This window comes from Hippopotamus amphibius, chromosome 1 (genome assembly GCF_030028045.1).
Source record: "Hippopotamus amphibius kiboko isolate mHipAmp2 chromosome 1, mHipAmp2.hap2, whole genome shotgun sequence".
In the NCBI taxonomy this organism is placed as follows: domain Eukaryota; kingdom Metazoa; phylum Chordata; class Mammalia; order Artiodactyla; family Hippopotamidae; genus Hippopotamus; species Hippopotamus amphibius.
Window position 1 is genome coordinate 127,060,515 of NC_080186.1, and position 20,121 is coordinate 127,080,635.

Below are 20,121 nucleotides of genomic sequence, written 5' to 3' on the forward strand. Positions count from 1 at the left end.
GAGCTTCCTGTGCTCCCTCCCTGTGTCATTGTTTTCTTAAGTATTGGTCCATCCAAGGAAAATTCTGTGGGTCAGAAATCTTGCCTCTTTCACCACTGGTCCCATCACCTGCACCCAGTGTGCTGAAGGCCGCCTCCCTGTGCCAGCCTCACTCTCCAGACTGAGGTCTGGGGTCTGCCAGGAGGGAGCAGAGGAGTCACTGGTTTGGCAGCAGCATGGCTTTAGTGGGAAATGCGTAGGATTTGAGAGTCGGAAGACTTCCTTCAGGGATGAATGCCACCCCTAACCAACGGTGTGGCCTTAGACAAGTCCCTTCTTTCCCTCTCAGCCTCTGTGTTGTCCTCTGTCACGTGGGCATGTTGGTCATACCTCAGAGATCATTGAGAAGGTCAAATGCTGTCATGGATGTGTAATGTGGTTTGCACACCGTAAGGTGAGGAACCTCTGAGGGTTCTCCGTGGGGCAAGTCTCCGCTTGCTGCACCAGCCTTCTGTGCGGCAGCCCCCTGTGCTTCCAGACTCACCCCCTTCAAATCCCCCAGGCTTGGCACCACTAACCCCGGAGCTGGGCTGTGGGACCCTCCAGCCCCTGCACGTCTGGTCAGCCACACACTCACACATCCAGTGCCCCTAGGAGTATTCTCCCCTCTGCCCCAAATGTTTTCTTTCTCAAGTCCCTCCCTTCCCATCGAAATGAACCAACCCCCAGTAAGCTCCAAAATTTGTTCTTCAAGCAGGAACAGGTCTGATTCCTACCCTGACTGCCAAGCCCCAGCACGGGTGGGCCCCAAGCAGGAAGCAGCCGCAGTCTCACGTAACGAATGCATGAACCAAGATTCTCTGGGTTGCCATTACCAGGCACATGCCCAGGAAGAGGCATTCCCTGTGCCCTGCCACTTGGCTATGGGGCCAACGACAGCATCAGAGCCTAATGAGGAGGGGTGGCCAGGAGCTGTGTGAAAGAAGGGCCGGCCTGGGCGAGGGGACGTCTCTCCCTTTGATGCTGACTGTGGCTTCTCTGCTTGTGTTTTGCAGGTCCTCCCGTAAGTGTCCTGGGTTATGCCCTCTGTTCCTGAAAGATAAGACATTTTGTTTTCTCTCTGTGTAGCACTTCCATGAAAAAGATATTTGATTAGAGAGATGTGTCCTTAAAAAAAATTCAGCACCACACAGGGGCCATATTTTTTTGTAATTTGTAGATGAATGCAAGTACAGGATTCCATGGGCTTGACTTACCCAGTGAAGCTTCTGTGACTCTTTTCCTTCTGAAAGAGCTGACACAAGCCTGGCTGCTCCTCACCAAATCTCTGGATCTGCTCAGTGCACAGAAATGCAAGCACCATGCCCGTATTTCCTCAATGTTCTTCAGCAGTTGATCTGTGTAAACATTTTCATCTCATACGCTTTGGCAGAAAGGGCTCTGGAGTCAGGCACTTATGCCAGGAATAAGTTGGGCTTGACCACTAGATCCTGGGGTCCGTTTTCCTTCTTTGCCAAAATATTTGACTCCCCAGGTTGGGCAAGAGAGACCTCGAGAGCACAGCTGGCCAGTGAGGGCTCTGAGTTTAAGAAGGGTGTGAGGGAGGGGCTGGCCACCCGAGCCACAGCAGCCCCGGAAATCCCGTTCCTTCTGCAAGACACATGACAAGTCTGCCTTTGATTCATCTTGGCCGTTTTTCAGAGCCTGAAAAATCCTGATGAATCAATTCAAGAAGCACATTGACAGTCTGCTTGAGCCAAAATTAACTTTCTAAAGGAATTCCTTTCAGATGAGCAGCTTTGTTTTTACTTCCACTTACCATGATTCATTTCCCGATCGGCACCCTTCAGAATCTGGACGTCTTGCTGCATGTAGCAGCAGCACATTGAGCCAGAAAGCGAGAATGCGTAGATTTATGGGCCACGAGCAGTTTTCCGCAGATGAGTCATCCCTGCCTGTCACACAGAGGCTAGCCTGTGTGAACTTGCCCAAGTGCGTAATGCAAAGAGCTATGGAGCAAATTTGGTTTTTTGCATTTTTGTTTTTTTTTTTAACTTGGCTCTTAAATGACTAAGTGAATTAAACAAATGTAGAATTCTCAAGCTGCAACCTGAAACGGATGCCGATGTGCGAGACGCTGGCCGGGCAGCCACTGCTCCGATCACATGGGGTCAGAGCAGCATCCCGTAGCAGTAAATGCGCCCCCATATCTCTAGCTTCCAAGGCTGTCTTCCTCGGGTCACCCCATCCCAGTGGCAACAGACAGGAAACCCATATCTGCTTCCTAGGCCCCTCATCGGGCCCCATTTAAGGAGCATTTTCCATGGTAGCTGTAATGCCACCTTCCCACAATCCCACAAGGTCCTTGCCATGTGCGTTGGCTGACATGGGGAGGACATGTGTGGTGTGTGCCCTGGTGGCCCCTCCAGCCTGGCCCTATGAGGTGGGGAATGGGTGCTCCATCCCCCAGACCCATTGGAGCCCTGCAACCCCCCCTTGAAGGAGTCAGTTACCAGCCAGCAGCCTCTGCTGCAAATCCTGCAGACATGGGAGGATCTGGGGCCCTGATTGTGTTCTAAGTGTTGCCATATGGTTTTCTGCTGAAAGTCTAATTATTAATGACATATTAATTACCACAGGGGCAATCAGGACGAGATGGCTACCCGGTAATTTGCCATTTATTTTTTTGCCCCTTACTCTCAAGCCAATATTCTTCCTCTGTGCTTTTATTTAACTGTCTGCACTCCTCTCCTCCTCCTCCTTTGCTCCTCAGTGGCTGTGGTCTCTCTGTGCAGGGAGTAGTGTTAGCTCTGTGAAGATGCAGGATGTGCAGATCTGCAGGGCCCTGGCCTGGCAGGAACTGTCTGCAGCTCCAGCTGCCTTGCAGACAAATCAAATAGCCTTCAAGGAAGAGTCTGATGGCATGCTGGGTCCACCCAGCACTGCTCTTCCTGGCCAGCATGTCAGCCCTGAGCCCAGGGTGCAGACCTTGGCTGGGGAGCCAGTGCCCTCCCACCTCAGCTGCCAGCCTCTTCCTGGTGGACAGAAGACTCCCTGTCCCAGCCCACCATGTCCTGTCACCACTCGGGAAGCAGAAACTTGTTGGTTCCAGTTTGGCCTTTTTGGTGTTGTTACTTCTCAGATCTTTTACAATTAAACCTAAACATTAGCTTATGCTTGGAATGGGTGTCCCAGCCCGGGCTGAGTGAGCAAGGTGAAATGTGGCAGTGCTGCTGTCCAGTCCTGCCCATGAAGGCCCATGATAGCAGCATCCAGGAGTCCTGTAAGGAAAGAGCAGGCGGTGAGCCCGGTGAAGGAGAGCACGGCAGGACCATCCTGTCGGGAGACGGATTTGTTCTGTGCCTCGGGCCAGAGGATGCAGGGAGGGAAATGTTGATGGATTCAGAGGCCTCTCTGGTGGCCAGCTCTGTCCAGGGTCAGGATGGGCTGGCAGTGAAGGGTGGGGGCAGGGGGTGGATGTCCCCAGTCTTGCAGGAACCGCCTTCCCAGAAGGCCACGGAGGGCGGTCCAACCCTGAGCGTCAGGGAGACCTGAGCATGGATTCCAACGCTGCCGCCTCCTAGCTGGGTGACCTTGGGGAAGGCTCTGGAGTGAGCTTCGGTTTCCTGCTCTGTGAAACGAGGTGACGCAAGGCCCCCCTAACAGCCTTAGAGTTGGGATTAATTAAGGCTGAGGAGGTGATGGTTACACAAAATGGGTCACAGCCCAGCCTACGAGAGTTGGTGGAAACTTTGGGGGGCATTCACCTCATGTCTAGAGTGGTCCGTGCTCCACCCAGAGTGGAGTTTGGGATCTCCCAGGTGGCCAGGGCAGCTCCCCGAGCAGCAAGCAGCCCAGCCTTTCAGACCGGAAATACCCTGCGCTGTGTGGGGTAAGAACAAAACGTGAAGCCAGCCATGATCAACATTCATCCCACAGGAGCACGAGGGATCAGGGCAGCACCGTCCACCCAGCAGCTTTTCCTGATTAGGGAGGAGTCAGGCCCCACATTCCTAGACGTGGCAGCTAGAGTCTTGGGGAACTACAGGCTTTTGCTGGAATATTCCAGCCTCATGTCCTGGGCCCACTCACTGCAGAAGCTCAGGAGCACTGGAAACTTTCTGACAGAACCACTCCTGGTTACCTAGTTACCTTTTATACTCCAGGGTTTATCTTGGCCGCAGGTGCCCATGTCCACAGGGGAGTGGGCGGTGTCTGGTTGGGTGGGTCTCTTCCCTCACCCCTCCCCCCCGCACTGTTGTCTCCTCTGAGCACACATGACCCAGGGCTTCTTGCTCCCTGGCTGCGAGCATCAGAGAGGCTGCTGGCTGACCGTGGGAATCATTTTCCCATGGCGAGGGGCGGGGGGCTCCAGTCTGCTTCCCCCAGGGCCGCTTCTCCCTCTGCCACCATCCCTGCCCTTCCTCCCAGGCTGGAGGGTTGCCCGCAGGCTCTGTGGGGGACGGTAGGAGTCCGCCTGCAGAGTTAGGCAGCTGGGAAGTGAATCCCACTCACCAGCTCTGAAGCTGGGGGCAAGCCCCTCAGCAGTCCTAAGAATCTCTTTCCTTCCCTGTGAAGAGGAGAGCTGGGAGTTAGGTCAAGTGAGGTCACAGCAAACGGTGGTCCGGTGACGAGGGCCATTGCAGGGCTGTCAGGATGTTAAGCCTGGGGGCTAGTGTGTGAGGTTTTCGGCCCTGAGCCTGGGTCAGAGACAGGGCTCTGTGAATTTGGGGTGGGGAGGCCAAGGGAGGGATGTGCGTGTGGTGTGTCCACCTGGTGTGAAGTTGGGAGCTTTCACATCTTAGGGCTCAACAAGCCTTCCCCACTGCCCGTTCACAGGCAGCGCTGGCAGCCTGTGCCCTTAGCCCCTTAAGCTCCTCAGCCCTGGGCAGCCCTGAGCAGGCTGGGCCCAGTGAGGGGTGAGGAGAAGCTGGTATCACACCCACGATTACCCCAGGGCTGGGTTGCCCCTTTTTCTGAGGTCGCCCAGCCCCAGTTTGCATGCAACTCCACTCCCACGCAGATCTGGGCATCTTCCCTGGCTGGGCTGGCCTTGCCTACCGCTGGGTCCAAGGTGTTCGTGCCTCTGGTGCCAGCAGCTGGCTTGCTTGCCCAGCTGTGTGCCTCCAAGCACCCTTGTTCCATCAGGCCCACAGGGTGGAGGTGTCACCCCGCCCGACCTCCCCCCACAGGGGGGAAACAGGCCCGTGTGGGCAGGGGGAAGTTGGGAAGGAATTCTGTAGGCTCAGGGGGCCCATGTGTTTTAAGCTGAAATTCAGATCTCTTGGCCTGTGGAGGGCCTGGCCCCCAGCCCAGGCTCTGCTTATAGATGGCTCCTTGTGGTCATCCCTGTGTTAGGGTGACCCCTGCAGCACGAGGGGCCTGGCTGCCTGAGAGGCACCTCGTGTTCTAAGTATTCACGGGCTTTGAGTCTGTCTGACCCAAGTCGCATCCTGGCTCTGCTGTGAGGACTTAGGTGCTTGGCCTCTGGAACCTGCAGAGATCACACCTGCAGAGCTGGAGACTTAAAGCAGGGAACACACGCAGCGCCCGATGCAGCACGGCAGGTGGCAGCCCCTCGATAGTGTCTCTATCTTTCCTCACCCCAGAAAACCTCGAGGAAAGGAAAGACAGGCTTAGGAAACCATTCTAATCCACCAACACACATTGGCAGCATTTGGAAAGGAAAATGGCTTTGGGAACAATTTTAGAAAAAGTTTTGGGGGCTTTTTTCTGCAGTTTAGTAAACTTCAAGACCAGCCTCAAGGAGGTGTTTTTTTTTCTCCTTTGTGCTAAAAACATGTCACTTCCTAAAGGGAATTAAGAGCAAGAAAAGAGTCAAGCAGGATGGTTGTAGTAGAGACTGTGCCGGCTACGTGTTCTGGATTAATCCAGTGTCGTGTCCCCCCCCCCCCCCGCCCCCCACCGTGAGGAGACCAGCTGAAACCAGGTCCACATGTGGACCCTATAGAGGGGCACAGGGGCATAGGAGCTAAGCATGCCTGTGGGGCAGGTTGTGGACTGAAACGGGGCTGCGGTCACCTTATCCACAGCCTCCCTGTGCAGCGGCCAGCCTGTCCTTTTCTGCTGTCATGAGGTCATGAATACCTCTCTGCTGATGACAGAAGAAGCCTATTTTTTATAAAATCTTCCCAAAATAGAGAAAAGCACATGAAAGGAGAAAGCAATCACCCATAATCCTACCACCCACAGACAGGTCCTGTCAATATTTTGGTGTTTCTTCTTTCCATACGTTTTGTGTACAAGTTTGGTTTTATAGTTATTATTCTAAAAATGGGATTACAGTGGACATACTTTTTGTGGCCTACTTTTTTCATTTAATATAGCATGAGATTTTACCACATCGTTAAGAATTTTTATAGAAAGTAGTAGTTGTGTAGCATCGTATCATATATATAATTGATTTAACCAGTCTCCAAATTATATAGTTTATATTGACAATCTTTCATGCTTACAGTCAACATCGTGGGAATAAATCTAGGCTTATTTCCATGATCATGTCCTTAGAATAAATGTCCAGAAGTTGAACTGCTAGCTCAGAGGGTTTGCACATGTTTAAGGCTTTTGAGGTGTACTGCCAAATTGCCCTCCCAGAGGCTGTGCTAATTTACATTCCCATCAACAGCACATGAATGCTACATGTGCTACCCCAAGCCCTGGCCGATCATACTTTTAAAGCTATGCCAATATGATAAGTTAAAAATTTACGTATGTATCTTGTTTTAATTTAGGGTGTATTTTCATGAGAAGTACAGTCAGAGATTAGTTTTGATAAAAATTTGTGTAATCCTAACTGCCATCTGGTGGTAGAACTTGGAATTGCAGGTGTAGAGGTCAAAGTGCCAGCCTTTGAGAGCTTTCAGGTTCCAATTGATCCAAGGACAGCAGACGTCATGGAATCAGCAGCACAGGGGGAGTTTTGAACTCAGAACGTTGTCAGTCCAGGGTGGGACCTGCAGAGACGCCCTGGGCACAGCACTCTTACATTTGGGGGTAGTAATCAGCATTTATGTTGATAAAGTGATTTTGCCATCTCTGGTTCTGTTCAACAAGTCCAGAAGGTGTGTTGTGTATCAGGGTAGCACAAAGAGAATCAGAGCCAGTCGCAGTCTTTGGGGAGCGATGGGGGAGGCGTCCAATAGTCACCGTACATGAGATAGAGAGGGAGGGACAACTAGGGGTCACTGACCTCCCTAGAGGTGTCTTATCACAAACTCTTTCCTCTCCAAACTGTGGTTCAATATTGCCTACACTTTGACTCTGGCACAGAAAAAGTCTCATCATCTCCTATTTACAGCATCAGAATCCTCACATTTCCTCTTTTTTAGTGTTTCTACTTTTTTTGTTGCTGTTTTTATGGAACACTTCACGAATTTGCGTGCCATCCTTGCACGGGGGCCACGCTAATCTTCTCTTTATCGTTCCAGTTTTAGTATATGTGCTGCCAAAGCAAGCACGTATTTCTACTTTCTGACGTTTAACATTGAGCTTTAGTGACTTTCGGGTTTGTTTTACACCTTCAGAATACAATTCAAACATTTTTTTAAAATGTGTATTTGGTAAATCTTCCAGGGATTAGGATTTGTGCATGTGAATGTATGAGGAGAGTGTTAGGTTGTGGGGCCAGAGGCATATAGAAATGATGAAACCCAGCGAGGGCCAGTGGTGCCGAGGCCCTGGAGTGGGGGAGTGTGCCCCCTTCAGAGACACCGTCAGTCATTGTCTCTGTGCCAGATGCTTTCCTGGGTCTTTGGACTAGCACCAAACAGGAGCCACAAGGCCCCTCCCTGTAGTGAGGAGGAGAGAAGCAAGTAAGTAAACCAACAAGATAGCTTCAAACAGGGGCCGTGATGAGAGGGCTGACTAGGTGGGTGAGTGGGTATAATTTGGATTAAATAATCAGAAGTCTCTTGGGGAAGATGACATTTGAGCTGAGACTTAAATGATAAAAAGATGCAGCAATCTGGGGGGTGGGGGGTGTCGTGGGGGTGAGAAATGCTCCTGGCAGAGGAAGAAGTAAGTGCATGTCATGAGATTGGAACAAGCATCCTGTGTCCCGGGTACGTGCAAGACCAGTGCGGCTGGAGTGAGCGAGCAAGTGCCAGGAAGTGGTAGAAGGGGAAGTCACAGAGGTCTCCAGGGCTGCATGGAGTAGAAGCTTGTAGGCCACGGTGAGGGGCTGACCCAGGCAGAAGGCCAAGGAAACTTATCTCTGTGTTTACAGAAACGACCTGTCCACAGAGACAGGCTGCCTTGACAAGGGCTGGGAGACTCTCTCCTCCCAAAGGAACTAGAAGAAAGCACTGTCCACTCTCATCCCCCAGAAGCCTTTTCAACATGCCTGGGAACAAGTGCACAGATTCCGTTCTTGCTGGGGGCATGCTTGCCCATGTTCCCACCCTGGGAGATCAATGGTCTCAGCCCTGCTGGACAGAGGAGGAAGCTGGACTCAGACGCTGATAGGGCTTGGCCAAGACACAAGGCCCACCCGCATAGCAAAGCCCAGTTAGCACCCAGCCTGCAGACTCGCCATCACACCAGCCCCCCGACCAGGAAGCAGGCTGCGGCACAGACCAGGGCTCAGACAGTCTGCGCGCTGGCAAGAAGGGTCTTTCTCCTCTTCCCACCCAGAGAAACAAATATTTGGAGTGAATGTTCTGTCTCTCTTCCTCATCCCTGTTTTTATCTGGCCCTGGAGCTCTCTCCCCATTTCACCCCCATTATCAAATTAAGACCCTTTCCTAATTTCCGTTAAAAAAAAAAAGAAGAAAACCCAATCTAATTCAAATGAAGAAGAAAATTTCTTCATTCCACCTTGTCTCCTTCTTCATCCATGCCTGTATCATAGTGATTATTAGAGTTTAGGGGGGAAAATATCCTCCTCTTGGTGAAATGTCCGATTCCATTTCCCTGACCAGGAGCAGCTGAGTGAAGCAGGGAGACCACAGCCATGATCAAGCCCCTCCCCCACCCTGCCCTTCTGTCTGCATTTGCAGTGTGAGGCTTGGCCTGGATGAAAATATTAGGGATCGGATCTATGCAGCACTTCACAGTTTCAAAGTACATCCTATCCCTGGACAGGATGGGTGATTTGTGCCCGTTCTGTGGGTTGGAAAAACTGAAGCTTAGAGTGGCCATGCCACTTTTCCAGATCTCACAGAGGCAAGCACCTGGGGCCTGGCTTCCCCCTGAACACTGGCTAGACCTTCCCGCGCGGAGAGCTTCATGGCACAGTGGGTAAGGCTGTAATGCATCCAGACAGGGCCTCGGGCCCCACAGAGGAAGGAGGAGCTAACTCTGCCTGGGACCAGGGGAGGCCTCATAGAAGAGGGACAACTGGGGCTTGTCTTGAGGGATGAGTAGGAGTTTGGTAGGAGGACGAGGTAGGAAGGCATTCTATGCAGCACCTACACAGGCACAATGAAAAAGGCAGGGGGCGAGATGTGGTCCCATGTGCCGGTGGATAGTGACTCCGAGGGAGGGCAGGGAAAGGCGGGAGGATGATGCTGAGTGAGGGGCCCTCACCTACCCAGAGGGATGTGGACAGAAGTGTATATTGGAAAGGGCTCCCTGGCTACAGGGCAGAGACTGGAGGAAGGAGGTCCAGGTAGAAGGCGGCTACAATAATATCAGGCGCTGAAATAAGAATGTCTCAGTGAGGATGGAGTATAGGTGGGCAGACTGGAGAAATGAGGGCTGGCGGGAGTTGCAGGCTGGCTCTGAGAGATGAGGGACCAGAGCCAGAACTCCTCACGCATGTCAGCACCCAGCTCCCAAGGGGTGGGGGGCGGGGCTGGGGGGGTAGCAGAGCTGCACGTCACCTCCAGAATCAGTCATGGGGGCATCGACAGCCTAGGCCCCTGGGGAGAACATAAGCTTTGAGCAGAAATGTGGCGTATGAGACAGGGCCTCTGCCTGGGACCAATTTTGAAATGAATAACTCAGTTAGACTGTTTGGAATTAATCAAGTGAACAATAAAGGACCACAGGGTACCGCACATTCATATGCTTTTTTGCACTCTCATAGTTTAAAAACAGCTTTGATTGTAAAAATGTAATTAGTTAAATGATTCATCTGTAATATCCCAGATTCATCTGTTTTTAGGTTTCAGCCTCCTAACATCTCATTTTCATCTACCCCCTGCAGCGCTGCTCCCCAGCTCCCCAGACTGCGGGTGGAGCAGGGATGGGATGCAAGCAGATTTCCCGAGCCCCCACGAATGGCCCCCAGATTGGAACCTCGGGGAGCCATAGCAGGGCCCCAGGGAAAGGGCCACCATGCCAGCCTTTCCTCCCTTCTCCCCAGCGTCCCTCGAAAGCCCAGGACAAGTTCTCCTTGACCTGGGCCCCTTGCCTTGGGCCCATGCTATATCCCCTGTCCCTCGAGTGTCACGTGCAGGGCAACCAAAGGATAGGAAGGCTGAGCTGCTGCCCCTGCCCCTGGTTCCCAGATGCCCTGCTTACCCTCGGCAGCTTTCTCCATCTTCCAGGCAGTGGCCCGGGAGCCCTCAACCCCAGATACAAACCTCCAAGGGAGGTGCCGTCTCCCCACGTCCAGTTCTGGGGTTGCTCTCAGCAGGGACAGCCCATGGGGGGCCAGCAGAGGTGTGTGCTACCCTCTGCAGGCGTGCCTCTGACAACAGCTTTGCTGGCCCCTCTTCCCACTTCCCCCAGGCAGCGAAGCCCCCTCACCCCACTGCCAGGAAGAGCATCTTCACAGACCTGCACTAGGCCATTGGGGGCTTCCAAGTAAACAGACTTGAGAGAAAGCAGTTATTTGGGGTATGAAGCTGGTCCACCGAGCTCCTCCTGAAATCAGGGATGGGCCCCCTGTCCTGCCCATGCAGTGGAGAGAGAGTGGGCTTCGGGGCTCCACAGACCGTGTGATCTCAGGCATGTCCCTAACCCCTCTTCAGCCATAGGGGGACCCCATGAGAGCCCTGGCGCTGAGCATGCAGGCTACGTTGGGTGACAGTTCCTGCCTCCATGATGATCACTGACGCCAGCAGGGGGAGCCCTTGAGGCTGAAGGAGCCCCTCCCAGGCCAGTGTCCCCAATGCCCAGCGCCCAGGATGTGGCCTAGGGGACAGGAGTCAGCAGGTGCCCGTGAGAGCCTTCAACAGGTCAAGAGCGCCCTCTGGTGCTCCCAGGCCAGGCACCGGAGCCAGTAAGACACTGGACATTCACTCACAGAAGAGCTCCCTTGACAGCTGGTTCACTCCACAAATATTTACTGAGTTCTCCCTACGTATGAGGCACTTTGGCATCTGTGATACAATTAGTGAGAAATATATCCAGGGTCCCTCCCCCTGTGGAGGCTGTGATTGAGTGGCAGAGAGAATCAAAATTCAGGGCCAGGAAAGTACAAGTTGCTGCGAGTGTCTGTGACCTGGGCCTGGCCTGGTGGGGTCGGGGCGCCACCCAAAGGAAGGGAGGTGTGAGCCACGGTTGGAAGGCCAAGTAGGGGCTAAGAAGTGGGCACTTCAGGGGGAATGGCCAGAGAGAGGCCAGGCTGGGAGTGGACAGGAGAGGGAGGGGGTCAGGCCAGCAGCTCTGCAGCACCCAGCTTCACGGAGCCAGTTGGTTGCCTCCCGAACAGGCCATAAGGTAGAGGGACATTGCAGTAGCATCCAACCTGGGAAGGTCAGGGCTTCAAGTTTGCATACCCATCAGGCTGCCCAGGAAGCAGTGTGTTCCCTGTTTCTGGAAGTGTGCAAGCCAGGGCTGCATACCCACCTAGAGGGACATCTAGGAAGATTGGCCCCAGTGGGTCATCTTCCATACAAGGTCCTTTCACTAACGGGTCCTCCCATTTGGGCTGCTCAGACCCAAACTCAGTGGGACAGGATGGCAGAAGCCCAGTCGGGGAAGGGGGTGCTTCATAGATTCACAGACATCCCTCAGAGCCAAGCCTCCGGTGGGCACTGGAGCCTCAGCGACAGTCACAGCAGGGAGGGGAAGCATCGGGAAGACAGAGCAGTGGGTCAGGAACTGTGGAACTGTGTGGGATGAGGGGGAGTTGAGGAAGACATCTCAGAGGTGACACGCGAGTCTGGAAGGAGAACCACAGGGGCAGAGGAGGGGTCTTTTTTTTTTTTCTAGATCTTTATTGGAATATAATTTCTTTACAATATTGTGTTAGTTTCTGCTGCTGTACAACAAAGTGAATCAGCTGTATGTGTACATATATCCCCATATCCCCTCCCTCTTGAGGCTCCCTCCCACCGTCCCTATCCCCCCCCCATCCCACCCCTCTAGGTCATCACAAAGCATTGAGTTGATCTCCCTGTGCTATGCAGCAGCTTCCCACTAGCCACCCATTTTACATTTGGTAGTGTGTATATGTCAATGCTATTCTCTCGCTTCATCCCAGCCTCCCCTTCCCCCTGAGGAGAGGTCCTTGAATGTCAGGGCAAGGGGCACTGCAGCTCGGCCCTGGGGGCAGGGGTGAGGCTGTGCCAGGTGCTTCCAGAGAGGGATGGTGAGGAGGGACGCATGCAGGGTTTAGGCAGGAGATTCAGGCTCGGGTCCCAGGCCAAGCTGGCCATGCCTGGCCTCCCCAAGCTTCAGTTTCTTCATCTGTGGGATGGAGGTAATAATGGCACCTGCCTAACAGGGCTGTGCTCAGGGTCAGTGGCATCCAGATGAGAAGGCAAAGGTGTGTGTTTTACCTCCACCCCGCTTCCTGGATTCTTACCCCCAAACCGGTCCAGCATGTTACAGTCCTACTCATTCAACCCCTTGGGTGCCAAGCTCCAGGCTGGGCACTGTCATCTACAGGAAACCATTCCATCCACACAACACCCGACTTTCCAGAGGAGGAGACAGGCTCCAGGGAAGCTAAGCAGCTGGCTGCAAGGTCTGCAGGGTAAAAACAAAACAGTGAGGATGACCCCCGCTCCTTCGCTGTGTCGGAAGGATGGGCCTGTGGGGATAGGAGGCAGGGAGGCTAGGAGAGGCCGAGTCCTGGGCAGGGGTGAGTAGGGGACTGGATGTGGACATGGTTTGGAGAGATGGTTCAGTGCTAGAATTGCAGGCTCACAAGCTCACTGATGCATTCCAGGGGCCAGCCAGGTGAGGAAATAGGGGAGACTGGCTGAGTGCAAGAGACTATAGGAAATAGTTGGGCTTGGGCTGAACTGGGGGGGCACCCACCCCATCTAAAGTGGGTGCTGCAGCTGCACCCAAGCAGGTCGAGCATTACCACATCTTCTAACATATCAAGAGAAGCTAGAAATACAAGTTTCATACAAAATCTTTGAATTCTTAAAGATTCCAACCAATCCATTAACAGTGAGTGACAACTGTGTCATCCATGGAAACCAAAGAGGGCCACCTCCAAAACCCAGGGTTTCAGAGAGGCTGGCAGTTCAAATGCGAGTGAGGATGGGAGGAAGTCGGCAAGTGGACCCACAGACTAAGGCTCAGGGCAAGAGGGCAGATCAGGGGCATGGCCTAGGGCATCCAGGGGTCCTCGCAGAACACCCGCTGCAGCCTCAGTGTCTGCTGTGAGCTCTGTCAGTCACTCTGTCCCCTGGTGTCCTGGTAATGCTGTCTCAGCCCCGTCGTCTGAGCCGCACTGTCCCAGGAAGGCCACTCCTCTTTAGACTGCCTGCGTCATGTAGTTCCAGCCACATTGGGACCGTCACCCTTCGGATCCACCCTGGTAGATTTTCACCCCAGCAGAGGTTGCCACCAAAACGGGTGCCTTGGCCTGTCTGCTACTTCCATCACCTTCCATCAGACCAGCCCCGTGTGCCTGAGCTGGAGACACCAGGCTAGAGGCAGCTCTCAGCAGACAAGCTCGGTTCACCGATCCAGCTTCCACCCTCCCACACCCAATGGGAGTTGGTCCGTCACTCCCCTTCACCCCACCCTGGAACAATTTTTCCTGATGCCTGACACAGTAATCATGTAACAGGCAAATGTGTAATTTAAGCAGGTATTTGGGGATTGGTTCAAAGGCACAGCTCCATCTTTTCTAGCCATGATGTGTAATGGACATACGTGTAATTGCTTCCAGTGCACACAGGATATTCAGCGAACATGCGACTCCCCAGAATAGAAGTCAGCTGGGTTTTTGGCCTCACAGAATCGTGGAGCTAAAGGGACCCAGAGATTTTCTAGGCCAAGGGTTACAAACCCAGATGCTCCTACAGAACTGGCAGGTCACCTCGGCAGGACAGCAGGCCAGGAGTGAGCCACTAGGGTGGGGTGGAGCCTGTGGCCCCGGGGTGGTGCCCAGCTAAAGGTGCACTTGACCCAATAGGTAGTGCAGGCACATGGACCCAGGTGCATGGGATCTTCAACTTTTCAAGAAAACGCTATACTCCAGGTGTTTACATGAAACGACACAATTTGTAAATGTTGCAATTAATTTGGTTAGTTGAGCCTTTTTTTTTTTTTTTTTTTTTTTTTTAACTGCATGGACCAGACCAAACCTGACTCCAGGCCAGCCCTGCCCTGGCCCTGTCCTCCCCTGCGCAGACGAGGAGTGGGAGGGGGCAGCATGGGTGGGCCGAGGAGCAGGTGAAGGGCAGGGCTCTGACCTCGGCAGGCTGTTAGGTCCCCACCCAGCTAAAGCCCCCGCAGCTTGCCCTGCATTAGGTGCAGTGGGTGACTGCAGAGCCCACTCTACAAAGGGCCCCAGATCCCAGGAAGGGGTTCCCCAGGGGTAACCGCGTGCCACCACCAAGGCACAAGCTACAGCCAGGCTGGATGTAAGAATGGGGGTCCTTTCTTCCCTCACCCTACGTGGAATTCAGGTCTGGGAAACTGCGAAGCCCGGGTAGTCTTGCTACGGCCCACGTGTGTGCAAATAGCCTGGCCTGAGAAATCAGGACCACATGGTGCTGACCTGCCCTAGGGGCTGCCCACCCACCCGCTTGCCCACCGGACAGCCCTAATGAGAGAGCCCTCACACAGGAATGTGCACGGCCCAGGCTGGGACCCCGGGCCCCACAGCCTTGTAATTTGATGAATTGTCAACATCTGGGCCATAATTACTGGGCCCTGGACTGGTAATCCTCTAAGCCCCCCCACCTGGGGGCCCCGTTCTGGTGCGTTTGGAGGGCTCCATCCCCCGACGGGAGCCGTCAGCATTCATTACTACCAGAAAGCAAGATGCTCACCCAGCTCCGGCCAGTCTGAGCGTTTACTTCTGTCTCCATCTGAACACAACCAGGGTATTGATTTAGTTCAGTTCAACAGATACTCTTGCCAGTTGGGAGGCTGAGTCACAGCTCACAGGGAGGAACAGAGCCAGCCCCGTGCAGCGCACATGTTCAGTCGGCACAACTTCTTTGCCTCAGGGTCCCTCCAAGGCTTTGTTCCCTGATGAACATTGAGAAGCTCCAGGAATGGAGTCAGCATACTCCACGGTCCAAACTTACTTCACCAAGAAACCTCCCCTCTTTTGCCATACTTGTTGATATTTCTTAGAAGATAGCTTCGTAAACCCTGCTTAGGAAATATCCAGCGGGGTGAGGGAGGGAGGAAACCACGAAGGTAAGAGGTGTCAGCAGTGGCACAGCCCAGCATCCCACTGCCAGCCAATCAGAAGGCCACGCAAAGATCCCTCCCCAGTGCTGCCTGCCCCGGGGCCAGTGCAGGCTCCACCTCCACGTCCGCTGCCCGTGGGGTCTCATGACTTGGGTTGGTCTGAAAGAGGAGATGAAGGAGACCAACCTGGGGCCCATGGTGAACGTGTCATCTGAGAGAAGAGCATGACCTCCATTTCACAGATGAGGAAACTGAGGCTCTGGGCTGCTAGGGTCCCTGAGCGAGGCAGGGGGCTGGGCCAGAGTGGGGGCTCTGTCCTCCCAGCCCTGCAGTTCAGCTCAGCACAGGATTTTATTTGCTTCCACACATCCGGAAGCGTCCTGGAGCTCAGCTGATCTGCACCAGGGAGGCATGATTTAAAGCAGAACCCAGGCTTGTAAACAGCTGTGGGGCTTCAGGGAGGGCAGAAGGCGTTGAAAACCTCTGGTGAATCCCACAGCTTTGATCAGGCCGGGGAGGGAGCCGGCAGGAACGGAGCGCCTCCAGGCACAGTGCTGTAGCATCTGACTCTCAGGATCACCCGTTCTGTGAAAGCTGAGGCTCAGAGAGGGGCTGTGAACGCAGGGAAAGCCCAAGCCCTGCCTCCACTCCATGGGCTCCCCAGTGTCGTTCCTTCCGCCCCTCTGGTGGGAGATCCAGGGAGAGGAGCACCTGGAGCAGCGGATGGTCGGGGAAGGGGAGGCCTGCCTTGATGGGCTCAGACCCCCTGCCACCAAGGCTATGCCTCCACCCAGTCTGGGGCTTTGCTCCTCCAGATGGCCTGGCTTCCCAGAACAGCCTCCACCCTGCTCAAAACCAGCTTGTTGTCAGCCAGGGCCCTCAGCCTGGGCCTTGCCCTGCCTTGGTCCAGCCTGACTGCTCGACCCACCCCACGTTTGTCCTTGACTCCCATCTGACCGGTCCCAGACCCTTCCCCAGAATGTTCCTTCTCCTCTCAGAGCACCCAGAGCCAGGCTTGGGCCTCCCTCCAGCACATGGAAACACCTGGTTCATAGGTGGTCCACGCAGCCTGCCATGGTAGTTGCTTTGCTAAGACTCAGCCAGGCCCTGAGATGAGTGAGGGGTCCAGTGAGGCTGGGAACATTGCCCTCTGGGAGACCCACAAGCAGAATTATGGCTCAGGCATGTCTTGCAGGAAAGAGACCTAGTTCACAGGGTGTGACCCCTTACTTGACCATAGAATTCCCTTCCCCAGGCAAGCCTGTTAACACCATGCAAGAGAGTATTCCACAGACACCAGCTTGGGAAAGGCAGTCTGTAGGGTAATTGTGGGCAGGGCCCAGCCTCTAAGGTTCACAGCCCGGGGCCCAGCCTCCCCCAGGACAAGAGGGGTCAGATCATGCCACAAAGCTAGACAGGTGCATCTGACTCCAAAGCCAGACTGTTCCCTCCTTCACCCCACCCTTCTGTGAGTCCCCTCCTCAGTGACTCTCAGTGACCCAGCCTCTCCAAGGGTCAGCTGTTTCCCCAGAGAGAGAATTCAAGGCCCTGGACACAACCTTCTTGCCTAGGTGTCATCAGAGATGAGCCCGGAGCCACCTCCACAGACCAAGGCCATGGCCGTGGGTCAGCTCCATCCCCAAGGCTGGGTCAGCGCCCTCTGGTCTCTACATATCTGCACATGGGCACCCTGTGTTTGCCAAGGGAATCTTCTTGACATCATATCCACATACAGCTCCAATCTTGGGTTCCCGGAGAATTCAAGATGACTTCCGTTCAGCCCCACGATGGGCATATCCAAGACTGCTGCTCTTAATGCTCTTTCTGCCATTATTCAGAAACTGCAAACTTTATTCATGTTTTTAAAACTCCAAGTCCTGGGAGCGAAGGGCTCTGTGATCCCAAATACAGGCTGGGCCCTGGGTGGGAAACTTGGTTTTCTGCTACTTATAGGTCTTCTCACAAACCAGAAAGCTGGGGACCAAGGCTGCACCTTCAGTGAGCCACTGGGGACAGCCTTGGAATCGGCAGAAAGGAGCATTCTGCCGGGAAAACAGGAGGCCCCTGGGCACTCTCAGGAAGGGGCAGCTGAGGTCTGGTCATCAGAACACTCTCAGAGGTGGCTGGTGGCACTGATCTTTCCCCACTCTGGGGTCAAAGCCAAGGGAACATCCCCAGACTCCCTTCTGCAGTGGACACTTCTAGAAAAGCAGAGCACCACAGCACTGCGTGCTTCACAGCAGCTGGTACTGGGCCTGGCAGAGGGTCAACGTGAAGGGGGATCCAGGGAGCCTTTCCCCAGGGAGGATTTGCTCAGTGAGGGAGACAGATGTACCAGGAATCCTGGAAGGAAGGCAAAGCCTATGAACCTTCCCCGCAGGCCCCCTAGACAGCTGTCTGTCCCCCCTGCTACCCTGTGCTGCAGGAGAGAGAGCACTCCCTAGAGAGTAAGGCCTATTTCAAGCCCTTGGACAATGCCCCTGGCTCAGCGTCTTCATCTGCAGGTGGGGGCATGGCATCTGTTCCCCAGGGCTGTGCCTAGGGCAGGCCCTGTGAAGAATGTGCAGCCAAGTCCAAAGCGAGCCCTGCTCTGGGTCCTGGCCTTTACAGGGGCGCCGTGCACTCCTCACACAGCCCACTTCCAAGGCCAGCTCATGCCAGTGACTTAGCAGCGAGGCCCACTGTGTTCTCCTTCCTGGCATATGAAGAAAAGAGCTTTATTTAGTTTTAAGCTGCACCTTAGTCTCTTGTTTTGTTCTGTTTTGTCGTTTCTTGTGGTGAGGACTTTAAAGATCTCTCCTAGCAACTCTGAAGTATACAATACAGTATTGTTAACTATAGTCACCACTGCTGTACATTACATCCCTAGAGCTTATTTATCTTGTAACTAGAAGGTTGTACCTTTTGACCCCTTCATCCATTTTATGCACACCCACACCCGCCCCCCTACTTCTGGCAACCTCCAATCTGTCCTCTGTATCTATGAGCTTGTGTTGTGTTGTTGTTGTTTTGTTTTAGATTCCACATATAAGTGAAATCCTGTGGCATTTGTCTTTCTCTGCCTGACTTTTTTACCTGGCAAGGTGCATCTCAAGGTCCATCCATGTTGTTACAAAAGGCAAGATTTCTTTCTTTTTTAGGGCTGAATAGTATTCCTCGGTGTGTGTGTGTGTGTGTGTGTGTGTGTGTGTGTGTGTGTGTGTGTGTGTGTGTGTGTGTGTTTACCACATGTCCTTTATCCGTTCATCCATCACTGGACACTTGGGTTGTTCCTATGTCTTGGCTATTGTAAGTAATGCTGCAGTGGGGGCACAGATGTCTTTTCGAATTATTGTTTTCATTTTCTTTGGATAAATACCCTGAAGTGGAATTGCTGAATCATAAGGTGGTTGTATTTTTTATTATCTGAGAAACCTCCATACTGTTTTCCATGGTGGCTGCACAATTTACATTCCCATCAATAGCACACAGGGCTTCTTTTTTCCCACAGCCTCGCCAACACTTGTTATTTCTTGAAAAGGAAAGAGTGTTACTTAGTTCTAAGCTGCACCTTAGTCTCTTTTTAATTTCCATCTGCATTATGGCTTTTTCAATCCATGGAGAATAGAAAAGGGCAACGTTTGCAGTGTGTTTGAGCTCCGATCAGCAGGATGGACAGGCACAGCACGGCCTGGGCACAGAGTCTGCAGCGGCAACGACACTGGACAAGGTGACTAGGGGTCCGTGGGCAGGCAGATCCAGTGGGCAATGGGATAGAGCAGGGAAGGTTTGAACAGAGACGTGCAGGGGCAGACAAGAGGGGAGAGAATGGCCAGAGGCCAAACGAGACCACAGCTGGGGCCTGAGTGCAGTGCAGACACAGAACTGAAATACCTGCCATCTTGGCTCCAGCCCCTACTTCTTCTGGCTGCATGGCCTGGGGAAAGGCCTTCCCCTCACTGGGCCTCAGTTTCCTCCTCTGTAAGATGGGGATGATAACAACGGCCTTACACAGGGCTTCTGTTGTGATTCAGGTAGAATGTGGAGGCCACCAGGAGCCCCCAGAAGAGACCCAGGATGGGACTGGGCCCTCTGTCTTACAGCAGCTGAGAGGGCCAGGCCAGGGTGTGGGGTCCCAGGTAGAGATGCACAGAGGGACATGACCCTGAGAAGGCCTCAAAGGGCCTGAGCATGGCAGGTAGATGAGGGGCAGGGCCTACTCTTAGTGGACTGCTGAAGGGAAGAGGCCTTTCACATGGGTCCAGGTCAGGACAGCCAGGCGCTGGCCCAAGGAGACGGGCCAGCTAGAGCAGCTCCTGATGAGCTGCAGATGGCAGGGACCAAAACTGCAGCTGACCAGGAGCCCCCAGGGCCTAGGCCCCCAAGACCTTGCAATGGGTCCACTCCCCCTCTCCTAGGACCCCAGCTGCCCCCAGGCCATCGCCCTCACATCCAGACCATTGACTGAGTGAAGCAAGTGGCCAGAAGCACTTAGGAGACCAGTTTTCAGAATCGCTCTGGTTTCCTGCCTGGAGTGAGGCCCTTGAGTGAGGGCACCAAGGAGCGGCCGCTCTCAGCATCTGGGGAATCGGCAGCTGGCTGTCTGCCAGGGTAGTCTGGCCAGCCAGCCGAGGACACTGG

At 53.8% G+C, this 20,121-nt stretch overlaps 1 protein-coding gene and 1 non-coding gene across 2 annotated transcripts in view; one reads left to right on the forward strand and one right to left on the reverse strand.

Annotated features, from left to right (window-relative positions):
* The window catches only part of COL23A1 (collagen type XXIII alpha 1 chain), a 323,197-nt gene that overhangs the window by 277,321 nt on the left and 25,755 nt on the right, over positions 1–20,121 (forward strand). The window contains exons 4-5 of the mRNA XM_057727622.1: positions 1,035–1,042; positions 2,619–2,645. Coding sequence (XP_057583605.1) covers positions 1,035–1,042; positions 2,619–2,645 — 35 coding nt within the window. The remainder of the gene's footprint in view (positions 1–1,034; positions 1,043–2,618; positions 2,646–20,121) is intronic.
* LOC130842703 (U6 spliceosomal RNA) lies at positions 7,351–7,457 on the reverse strand. The gene has a single exon (XR_009050516.1). It is a non-coding gene; the product is annotated as a U6 spliceosomal RNA (small nuclear RNA).